The sequence below is a fragment of the Salmo trutta genome, chromosome 34 (assembly GCF_901001165.1).
Source record: "Salmo trutta chromosome 34, fSalTru1.1, whole genome shotgun sequence".
Taxonomy (NCBI): Eukaryota; Metazoa; Chordata; class Actinopteri; order Salmoniformes; family Salmonidae; genus Salmo; species Salmo trutta.
Genome location: NC_042990.1, coordinates 31,661,530 through 31,673,237, shown reverse-complemented (window position 1 = coordinate 31,673,237; position 11,708 = coordinate 31,661,530). Strand labels below are relative to the sequence as shown.

Sequence of the window (11,708 nt, the reverse complement as noted above, 5' to 3'; positions counted from 1 at the left end):
CAACTTCTCATAAATTCCTAAAATAACACCTTATGCTATTATCAGTGGTTCTCAGACCACATAGACACTTCTCATATAAATGCCTACAGACGATTGTCAGTGACGCCAAGATTGTGGTGGAAATTCAACACCAGGGACACCTGAAGTCAACCTTAAATGAATCACAAGCTTTATTGGAGAGGTTACATCAGAAGCTTCGCTGTGGCAGTCCCAGCAGTTGTCTTATATACGGCTATACAGAGAGGTTATATTTGCATGATTTAGCATAATTCATTCATCATTACCGGTTGCTCGCATATGTGACTGACCAATACCTCACAAGGCCTTCTCTCTCCAAGTTGAGACCTTGAAACTGAGATACCTTGGTTGTTCCCATAGCAACATTCTGGGCGTACTGCCAAGTTGCTTATCAGTGATAGTGAGGATTCCTCCATACACGATCAGTCAGTCACCTGCATGAACTCATCTAATTGAAAAGTATAATTGATTTGACACAGAAACATAACATTTCCCTCACACAGTTATGGACATTTAATGTGTTGATTTGAAGATATTAAGTCTGATGAGATAAACTTGTACCTGTATGTCTGTATCCCACTAAGAGCTAATAGAAACAACTGGTCAGGCTCTTCACTCTCTGGCTCAGGTTCTGACTTCACAGTCAGAGCAAACTCCACCTTCCCTGAAGGGAGAAGATCAAGACTGTATTACATTTACACTGCACTCCATACTCTTTAGGTGAGATTGAATGTCCTGCTGCCAACCGTCACAGAGCTTCATGTGTGTGTCCCAAATGGCACTCTATTCTCTTAATAGTGCACTACTATTGTACAGAACCCTATAGGACAATAAAGGGAACAGCGTGCCATTTGGGACACAAGCTGTGTGTAGCTTCAATTGCAGGTAATGTAGGAGGATTGTGTTGGAGCGGCCCGTCAGACAGGCTAGCGGTTCGTGGCTCTGGGTGTGCAGCCTACCCAGTAAGGCAGTCTGAATCTTCACCTCACTCTCTGCTGCAGGCTAGGAGGACATCAGGGCAGGGGTCAAACAGCAACATGGCCTTCAATACAACCAGCTGCCAAAGACCTATACATTTACACCACGTGTCAAACTCATTCCACGGAGGGCCAAGTATCTGTGGGTTTTCACTCCTCCCTTGTACTTGATTGATTAATTAAGGTCAATAATTAGTCAAGAACTCCCCTTACCTGGTTGTCTAGGTCTTAATTGAAAAGACAAACAAAAAAAACTGCAGACACTTGGCCCTCCATGGAGTTTGATACCCCTGATTTACACCATTCTATTTACCTCATGAAATGGAAAGTACAAGGTTAGGATGATCAGAACACTACATTCAATAGAATTACATATGATGTCAACTGTAAATGTTACTCACCAGTGGTTGTAAAGGCTGCAGGTAGATACTGGTGGTTACTTTAGGAGTTGATTTGATTGGCTTGATTCCCACTGATGAGTGTGGGTCGATATGGAGCCTAGTTCCCAGGGATTGTGGGACCTGAGACATACAATTATGCTTGAATACATATAGCTTCAATATAAATCAGTTTACAATATGAATCAATTTACACAAACCTTTAAACAACTATGGGTAGTATGATTGGGTAGTTTGATTTTGCTCAATAATGTTCTGTGCTGCTACCATGTTGTGTTGCTACCATGCTTTGCTACCATGCTATGTTGTCATGTGTTGCTGCCATGCTATGTTGTTGTCTTAGGTCACTATTTATGTAGTGTTGTCTCTCTTTTTGTGATGTGTGTTTTGTCCTATATTATAATTTTTTAAATCCCAGCCCTGCAGGAGGCCTTTTGCCTTCTGCTAGGCCTTCATTGTAAATAAGAATTTGTTCTTAACTGACTTGCCTAGTTAAATAAAGGTTAAATAAAATGTAAAAAATTACAAAATTGAGAAAAGTTCATTTGATTAGGGTGAGAGGTCAACGTTCAGCTGCCTGTGGAGGGGCTGGTTCTGATTGAGTAAGAATGTTCCAAAAAGAGTGCCGAAGCGGTCCTCAGTTCCAGCACGGATTTTAGGAGAGACATGCAGCTCTGTGAACTGCTATAATTGACTGTACGGTACAGTTGGGGAGAGTGAAGCTGCAGAAGAAGAAGATTATGGAGGATAGTATTACATCAACTCTTTCTTTGCATGAGCTGTTGAGTTCATAGCTGGTAGATGTTGAAAAAAATTACAAAGTGAAAATCAGTGCTGACCCGATTCGGATGTAGATGAGTGTTCTCTGGTCCACCCACACAGGAAACACTGCATCAGGAAACACCACTCTATTCTGCTCCAGGAGCTGCTGCTCCAGTGCTGCACTGTGGAGCTCCTGAGGACACGACAGGGTTGATTTAGTCTCCTTCAACAATGTCAATAACATAAAGACCACTCTAAACACAGGTACTCACCAGGATCTCCAAGTTGTGAGAGGTGAGTGGGTCCACAAACACCTGCTGTACAGACAGGACCTGCTGGCATAGCTGCAAGAAGCCCTGAAACCATAGAACACGAGTTACTAAGCGGAAGAGGTTGTAAAGATATGAGTTTGGGGAATGGGCAACAAGAGAATTAGTGAAGAGTGGGACATCATTACCTACTCTCCATCTTTGAGTCCAAGCTTCTCTCCCAGTTGCCTGCTCAACTCTACTTTATGGTCCTCCTGGTTGGCAGGGCTTCTGGTCCAGCTGAGGAACACATGGGCATCATGACCCCAGGACAGCTCCAGAGCCAGGTTCTGTATAACAGAAGATAATTACATGAACAAAAATAGGAAACATGGCATTCCACAAAAAAACTATCAGACTAACTAGAAGACATGGCACAAAATGGTCACAAGTGCAAGTTAGCTACCGGTAGTTTGCTGATAGTTTGGCATAATTAAAACTTGACACAACTAAAAAGAAAACAACACTAGCAAGCTACATACAGTAGCTAGCTTGTAGCTTACCTGGTGAAGAGAGAGCTGTGTTACCAAGTTTGAAAGAAGTTGAAGAAAGCAGTTTTTCGTGTTGTTAAAAACCAATGGGACAGATTAGATGCCATTATTTCCCAACATAACTAAATATGTTGGCAACTGAAGTAGCTAGCTAATTAGCTAGATTACTTGTACATGATCTTGCGGGTCGCATTCGGTTATGCATTCTGTGCAGGCAAAAGTAGCTGATCCGATTTTCTTTCACACTGAGACGCTCACATCAATTACCTCAGATCCGATTATTTTTGTCTGGGAAACTACATCAGGTTTGGGTTTTGTTGTCATTAGCAAACATGGCGGCGCCCATCAACAGCTCAAGTTTGAGCACTCCAGAGGTTTATAAACACCATGAGCAACACAATATGTGCCCCTCTCAACCAAATTATAGAAAAGGAAGGAGACCTAAAGAAGTTAAGGTAAGAATATTCAGTATCCATGCTCAATACTTGGCTAGCAACTTAGCTCGGTTGCCACTGTGTAATTTCTTGTTTTGTATTTCTTTATCTTACTCTCATGCTATATTGCCTCTGCAGGTGTACACCATCAACTTGGAGTCTCGTTACCTGATGGTGTAAGGAGTCCCAGCCATCGGGGTGATGACAGAACTAATCCAGCTCTCTGCGCTGTACAGGTTTGGGCTGGATGAGTACCCTGCAGAGGAATTCAGAGGTCTACCTCATCAAGTTGCAGAAACTCACCAGTTCAAGGTCAGGACAGGTTCCATCCAGTTGATCATGATGAGTGATACATAACTAGAGCTGGGAGTTTTCTCAGTGACCATGTAACCTGAATGTTGTGTTCAGTAACGTGGGGTTCCAGCTCAGTTGAGTATTGAATGCTGTTGCTTTAAGAATGTGCATTTGTAACACTGACCAGGAAAAAACTCTAGGCCCTAGTTCATAGTAACTAACTATGAGGCCCTTGGTATTACTAGGCTCTAGTAGTTATACAGTACTGTCATATCTGCAAACGGAGTGTCTAAGTTATACCAGTTATACTTTGATGTCATTCTGTTTCAGGGCAGCCAAACGGTATATGGATGAGAGAGTTTCTTTGGAGGTTTACTACATGTGCTATGCCCCTGAGTATGAGACAGTGGAGGACACCAGATTAAAGCTGCAAGACAGGAGACGATATGTGAATAGTACGGCTCAAAATAAAGGTACAGATGCTGTGTTAGTAGAGTATTATCAGAACTATATCTGTCATTCACAACATAAGCATGACTATTATGATGAAGTTAGTTGACACATACTGTATGATTCTCAATTTTTCTTGTTTGGTTGTGGAGCAAAAGAACAGGACCAGGGGGATGAAGAGAGCAAAAAGCCCATGTCTTCAGATACAGTTGCTACCATAGCCAGGATTTCCTTAGGTGATGATCAGAGATCCAGTAATCAGGAAGAGACTTTGACTCTTGAGCCAATTGTAAGCTGGGGATAATTAGGTGACCATGATCATACAAGAGCCAGGTTGGGAATTTAGCCAGGACACCGGGATTAACACCCCTACTCTTACAATAAGTGCCATGGGATTTTTTTTTTGTGACCACAGAGAGTCAGGACACCCGTTCAACATCCCCCTACACAGAGCAATGTCCCCAGTCATTGCCCTGGGGCATTGGGATATTGTTTTTAGACCAGAGGAAAGAGTGCCTCCTAATGGCCCTCCAACACCACTTCCAGCAGCATCTGGTCTCCCATCCAGGGACTGACCAGGACCAACCCTGCTTAGCTTCAGAAGCAAGCCAGCAGTGGTATGCAGGGTGGTATGCTGCTGGCCTTGTGCCCCATTTTATGATCGGTCTTATAGTTATCAGGCAAACCAATGCAGGACTATTCCAACAGAGGATAAAATGGGGTCATTGCATAATTCCATAATAAACCGTAGAAGGCACCCAATGTAAGTGGCACGCCCTCCTCTTCTAGGGGAAACAGAGGGATGGTGAAAAGACTGAGTAAGAATCCACCCCCTGCAGTACCCTCCAGATTCATACCAAGGACCACACATTTGGAGAACAGAAAACGGAAAATGGTAGAAACGAGTAAAGACTTTTTGGCATTGTGGACAAAAATGAAACCCTCATTGGACCAAACTACCAGAGTAGCCTAAGATGGATATGGCGGATGAGTCATTGAACACAACAGCCAACATGGTCAGAAATACACTGAAAACGGTATATTCGTGGTCATTTGCCTCCCAAAATTGGTCACTCAGTCACAACTTCATACAGTATTCCAATTCAAGTGTGAGTGATACTTCAGTAAATTCATTTCTTTCCTTGTTTTCAGGTAGCATCAGTTCCTGAAGTCAAGCCAACAGAAAAGATAAAGCCAGGAAAGCCTCGGAAGAGAATCTAACAGGGAAAGGGAAAGGGGGATACCCAGTCAGTTGTCCAACTGAATGTATTCAACTGAAATGTGTCTTCCGCATTTAACCCAACCCCTCTGAATCAAAGAGGTGCGGGGGGCTGCCTTAATCGACATCCACGTCTTCGCCGCCTGGGGAACAGTGGGTTAACTGCCTTGCTCAGGGGCAGAACGACAGAACAGACTCCATGTTCCGAAACGGACAGCATCACACAGAAGATAATGCATACATTTTATCAAGTTCCTAGACTTTACACCAATTAGACGGTACTTCATCTTTTCTCAACATGTTTTATTTTTATATTTCCCATCAGAGTATAAGAAGTTTTTTTTATATATTTTTATTTGTTTATATATATTTGCAGTTTCATGAAAATGAATAAAGTAGTGTTGTCCTTAATGCTCAAGTGTATCCTGGAATGCATGCTGCTCAAATGCCAATATGCTCTGTAACACAACATTTAAAAAAAACATGTTAGACAAAGGGTAAATATTGTCCAGTCAAGACAGACAAGTCATTAGACTGTTTTTACAATCTTAACTTAAATGGTCACCTTGGCATCGGGAAGGCAGGTTCCAAAAGCTTCAAGCAATAGATTCTCATCTCTCACTGCCTTTTCAAAGTCTGCATAGGACAGTCTGCTGTCGTGGTCATGGTCCTGATGTAAACAACTCATTGGTCTTTTATGTTCATACAGTATATTTAATCTGATGCATGAATTAGTCAATTGTGACTGAGTTAAACAGGGATTGTTAACACAGGGTACAATGAAGATAGCCTGGCAAATCAAACCATGGGTAGTGCAGCATTCAGTCTGGTTTAACCAGCTACAATGAAGATACCATTTTTGTAATTACCATCTTCTTGAGTGTGATCTCCACCAGGTCTTTGATGCCCTCGTCTGGGTCCTCCTCTGTGGGCTGTCTGATCAGGCTGTTCTTCAGCATGTGGAACATCTCTTCCCGGGAAATGTACCCATCTCCATTCAAGTCATAAACATCGAAGCAGTCTGAACGGGTCAAAAGTGGGACTGTGTTAGTATGGATAGTTAATAAAGTAGATAATGGTCAAATAGCCTACATGGGGTATAAGCCTTAATAATACACTTTAAATCTTTCTTACACTTAATTTTTTCATCCAATGTCCCACGGAGAAAGATTGACAGTCCCTCGATCCACTCTTTCACACTGACGTAGCTGTCGTTGTCTTTGTCGAATGCACGAAAGACTAGAATATAAATGCAACGCAAAAGTTGAGATTCTTAACTATACCCACCACAGTATGTCATCAGTATCATCATCTTTTTGGTTTATTCCGTTTCATGTGACATGCAGAAATGTAACAAAAGAGACAAGCCTACCTCTATCCATGATCATATCATCAGTCATTCCAAAGGTGTTGTGTAGAATATTCCTGAATTTTCCTCTGTCCAGGCCATTCCCTACCCTCCTGTCACTCTGATCCCCCAGGAGACCATTGAACAGTCGGATCAGACACTCTGCTTCTGTTTTGTTAACTGCAGACAAAAATTGTGTTTGTACTCCTTCCATATGCACAATTCCATTTGCATAGATAGACTGGTGTAGGATTTCATTAACTTGCTAAACACACAGCAAAGAATAGAACACAGAACAAACTTTGACATGGCCAGTAACTGAAAGGTTGCTTGATCAAAACCCCGAGCTGACAAGGTAAACATCTAACGTTATGCCCCTGAACAAGGCAGTTAACCCACTGTTCCTAGGCCGTCATTGTAAATAAGAATGTTCTTAACTGACTTGCCTTGTTAAATAGAGGTTAAATAAATAAAATAAAAATGATCCCAACAAAGCCAGGTTATAGCGCCTACCATGTTCCATTAAAAAAAGCAGTGTTGTCAGGTTAAATGTATGGGGCAGCACAGTTTTGGTTGGAGGAGCTATAACTTTTTTTAGTTTTCAAGTTTTGTTAATAGCTAACGTTGGCTACTGTATCTAGATAACTGCCGAGTTGGGAACTAGTTAGTTAATAAGCATGTATTGTTAAAGTTCAGCTAACGTTAGCTAGCTAACTAGTCAGGACATAAACTTTGACTATTTCTGCCACAACTATCCAAACAGATACTTACAGTGTTTGACTTGTTTAGAAAGAGTTTCAGCGAGATTCTGAATCAATTTTCTATTCATAGCAGACATTTCAGCCATTGTTGATAGGATGCAGGATTGCTCACAGGTTAGCTAGCAGTGGCTAAACGAAAACACAACTACTTGATGTTGACACCCGGTTACCATAGTAACTCCATTCCACGTGCCCAGATAGTGAGTAATAGTGAGTAATGGTACAATATATAGCCGGTAGAGATTGATACAATGAATGATACATAGATTACTGAACAAAGAAAAACAGTTTTTTCTTAGAATGTCATTTATTTCATGTGTATTGATCTGTCTTTTATGCAATGAATGAGTGGGTGACATGATTCAACATTCTTTCAACATGTAATGTTATACCGTGACATTGTTGAACACTCGTTTCTGATTGTCATGAAGGGCATTCTAGAGCGGGCATTATTTCCCTATAAAGCATGGTATATCTGCAGGGTAGAATTCAAAGGTTATAGTTCATTTTTACATGTTTAATGTTTGAGTAGCTTTTGAAAGCAAAATTAGAATTGAAAACATTGTTTCATTCGATTTTCATAATAGCAAGCTAGGACTGATGGTTTGGTTAGCTAAACTAGCAAATCTGTTTCTTCAATCCAATACCAGTACAGTGACAACATTATAATTAATAAGACATCTTGTCAGTCCTGCTTAGCATCATCCCTCAGACCTGAAGGAATCTGAGAGTAACCTTTCCTGCACTTGAATGAGGAGTCACAGGTGTATCCATATTCACAGCAATGCTGGCCATCTGCACAGCACGTGCCCTAAAAATAAGAAATAGGTCTCAGAACATGACAGTAATATAAAATCTGCATTATATTGCACATGATCTTAATGTCATTTAAATATGTCACACTGCTCTGTATATGCATTACTGATTATATTAGGTTTCAGATTTCATTATGTTAATAAACATGCAACATTGATACTACTACTTTATCAAATGATAGCTCAGTGGTATTTAAGAACAGTTTTATCAAATCCCCTCGAAACCTTGTCTCCATCAGTTTCAGTATATTTACCAGTGGGAATGGGCAGCAGCCCCATTTGCCAGTCAGTCCCTTGCAGCAGCTGGTTCCAGGAGGGCAGTAGAATGTTGTGTCACAGCGAATGACTCCAGCCTGTGGGGTGCTGTCAGAGGCCTGAACTAGTGCTGTCCACGGAACCTGCTAAAATAAGAGAAAAATAACAGAAAACCACACCATCAATGTCATACTCTTAGGTTAAAATGTAATAGCATACCAGTGTGCAGGAAATATTTCTCTATTCATTCTTTTTTATGGCCATAAGGTGGGCATCAAGAAGGCCTTTGACTTTTACAGAAAGAGAACAGTGCCCACTGTAAGTAAGTGTGTGAGGTCTGGCAAACTGAGGTATCCTTTTGCTCCGATGCAGGCCCCTTCAATGATCGATGCAGGCCCCTTCAATGATCGATGCAGGCCCCTTCAATGACCGATGCAGGCCCCTTCCATGACCGATGCAGGCCCCTTCCATGATCGATGCAGGCCCCTTCAATGATCGATGCAGGCCCCTTCAATGATCGATGCAGGCCCCTTCAATGACCGATGCAGGCCCCTTCCATGACCGATGCAGGCCCCTTCCATGATCGATGCAGGCCCCTTCAATGATCGATGCAGGCCCCTTCAATGATCGATGCAGGCCCCTTCAATGACCGATGCAGGCCCCTTCCATGACCGATGCAGGCCCCTTCCATGATCGATGCAGGCCCCTTCAATGATCGATGCAGGCCCCTTCAATGACCGATGCAGGCCCCTTCAATGATCGATGCAGGCCCCTTCAATGATCGAAGCCATCAAGGTCTTCAAACCGGAAAACAAGGTCCACGATCAGGTACCACAATATGCATCACAGGCAACCAATGCGTGTGCCCTGTGATGCATATTGTGGTACCTCATATGCACCCGAATACCTGTTGTGGGATCTTTGCTCGCACAGCTCTCTAAACCCAAGGTCTTTTAACTGAAACATTGGTTGTGTCATCCAACGGTGAAGGAAACAACAGTACTATTAGGCTGGTTTCTTTTTCCCGTCTTTACAACCGTTGTGCTACTGAGAATCCCATTTACTAGGGATGTCAAATTGCCTGATTCCAGATCTGTTTGGGCTGCCAACTGCTACGGTTGTTGGCATGACAAACAGATCTGGGACCAGGCTACAAATTTCCCTCATGTGAACCCTGTTTACTCACAAGGGTAACTGGACAGCAGGTGTATCCTTCTTTAGTCAAACAGCAGGTTGATTGATCAGAGCAGACCTTCCCATCAGGGCAGGTGATGTAGCAAGAGGCAGACCCTGCCACCACTAACACCAATGCAGCTATGTTCCACATCTAAAGGATGGAGAATAAACAAAGGGTTTAGAGGCTTTTTCGAGTAGATTGAGTTCTAAATGTATTTTCTGAAGATTCTTTGTAATAGTACATAATCTAAGATGTTTACTTGAACATCACACGCTAAGGGAATTTCTAACAATATATCTTACCGTATATGATTGAAAGGAAGCTGAGACACAGTCACAGCACTAATATGAGTGTCTTAGTTCACTTTCAGTTTCAAATGCATCTAAATTCAGATGATTTAAACTTTGACTAAAATTTTAAAAATGTTATGAATTTGTTGTGTACTAATTCTTCTTAGTTTGTGACGGAGTGATTTCTAATTTCATTGTTTAATATTAAATTATTTATCCTTTTTAAAATCTCACTTACCCTGTAGTTAGTCTCAGCTCAGGGATTTAAAACTTCCTGTCATGGGGTTACACACAGCACAATGGGGTGACAGACTCCTTAACCGAAACGCTGCTCTGTACACATTAGGTTTGATACTCCCACTTTTAATAATGAGGAAGTAACTTTATCTCATGTCTTCATGAACAGAAACTTAGGTCAATGACGAATCCAGAAGTAGTTTGCCAATAGCACCAGCTGGCTTTATAGACCCTTTGTTAATCATTATGTGAGTCTGCATGTACATCAATGCCATGATCACAGTGCCTTACAGCTCAAACTTCATAAAGGACTTAAATAGGCTTTCCTCTTTAGTCTTTGATACCAATCTTTCCCATTACACATTCTTCACTCCTCACTGACCCCTCCCCACAGTGATCGTGCGTACTCTTTCCAACTAGAAGCCATGGATTACAGGTAACATCCGCACCGAGCTACAGGCTAGAGCTGCCGCTTTCAAGGACCGGGACACTAATCCGGATGCTTATAAGAAATCCCGCTATGCCCTCAGACGAACCATCAAACAGGCAAAGCATCAATACAGGACTAAGATTGAATCCTACTACACTGGCTCTGACGCTCGTCGGATGTGGCAGGGTTTGAAAAATATTAACTACTAAAAGGGAAACCTAGCCACGAGCTGCCCAGTGATGCGAGTCTACCAGATGAGCTAAATGCCATTTATGCTCGCTTCGAGGCAAGCAACACTGAAGCATGAATAAGAGCACCAGCTGTTACGGATGACTGTGTGATCACAGTCTCTGTAGCTGATGTGAGCAAGACCTTTAAACAGGTTAACATTCACAAAGCTGTGGGGCCAGATGGATTACATGGACGTGTACTCAAAGCATGCGCGGACCAACTGGCAAGTGTCTTCACTGACATTTTCAACCTCTCCCTGACTGAGTCTGTAACACCTACATGTTTCAAACAGACCACCATAGTCCCTGTGCCCAAGAAAGCAAAGGTAACCTGCCTAAATGTTTACCGCCCCGTAGCACTCACGTCGGTAGCCATGAAGTGCTTTGAATGGCTGGTCATGGCTCACATCAACACCACCATGCCGGAAACCCTAGACCCACTCGAATTCCCATACCGCCCCAACAGATCCACAGATGACACAATCTCAACCGCACTCCACACTGCCCTTTCCCACCTGGACAAAAGGAACACCTATGTGAGAATGCTGTTCATTGACTACAGCTAAGCGTTCAACACCATAGTGCCCACAAAGCTCATCACTAAGCTAAAGAACCTGGGACTTAACACCTCCCTCTGCAACTGGGTCCTAGACTTCCTGACGGGCCTCCCCTGGTGGTAAGGGTAGGCCGAACAGGCCTCCATTAACATTGATGGGGCTGAAGTGGAGTGGGTCAAGAATTTCAAGTTCATTGGTGTCCACATCACCAATGAATTATCATGGTCCAAACACACCAAGAAAGTTGTGAAGAGGGC

At 42.5% G+C, this 11,708-nt stretch overlaps 2 protein-coding genes and 2 pseudogenes across 3 annotated transcripts; 1 reads left to right on the top strand and 3 right to left on the bottom strand.

Annotated features, from left to right (window-relative positions):
- Positions 1-1,871: 1,871 nt before the first annotated feature.
- On the bottom strand, positions 1,872-3,155 carry LOC115174030 (peroxisome biogenesis factor 1-like; annotated as a pseudogene).
- A 96-nt stretch (positions 3,156-3,251) lies between these two features.
- On the top strand, positions 3,252-5,759 carry LOC115174029 (RNA-binding protein 48-like; annotated as a pseudogene).
- Positions 5,697-7,636, bottom strand: clxn (calaxin). The gene is made up of 6 exons (XM_029732633.1): positions 7,471-7,636; positions 6,724-6,879; positions 6,486-6,590; positions 6,221-6,372; positions 5,917-6,021; positions 5,697-5,809 (listed from the first exon to the last, which is right to left on the bottom strand). Exons 1-6 carry the CDS (start codon positions 7,544-7,546, stop codon positions 5,759-5,761), a joined length of 645 nt encoding a protein of 214 aa, XP_029588493.1. The 5' UTR covers positions 7,547-7,636; the 3' UTR covers positions 5,697-5,758.
- A 112-nt stretch (positions 7,637-7,748) lies between these two features.
- LOC115174026 (progranulin) lies at positions 7,749-10,358 on the bottom strand. 2 transcript variants are annotated; one of them, XM_029732631.1, is made up of 4 exons: positions 10,236-10,358; positions 9,717-9,857; positions 8,530-8,676; positions 7,749-8,271 (listed from the first exon to the last, which is right to left on the bottom strand). In XM_029732631.1, exons 2-4 carry the CDS (start codon positions 9,855-9,857, stop codon positions 8,146-8,148), a joined length of 414 nt encoding a protein of 137 aa, XP_029588491.1. In that variant the 5' UTR covers positions 10,236-10,358; the 3' UTR covers positions 7,749-8,145. The 2 variants fall into 2 exon arrangements, with proteins under 2 accessions (XP_029588491.1, XP_029588492.1); XM_029732632.1 differs by having other exon boundaries at positions 8,530-8,673.
- Between the last annotated feature and the right edge of the window lie 1,350 nt (positions 10,359-11,708).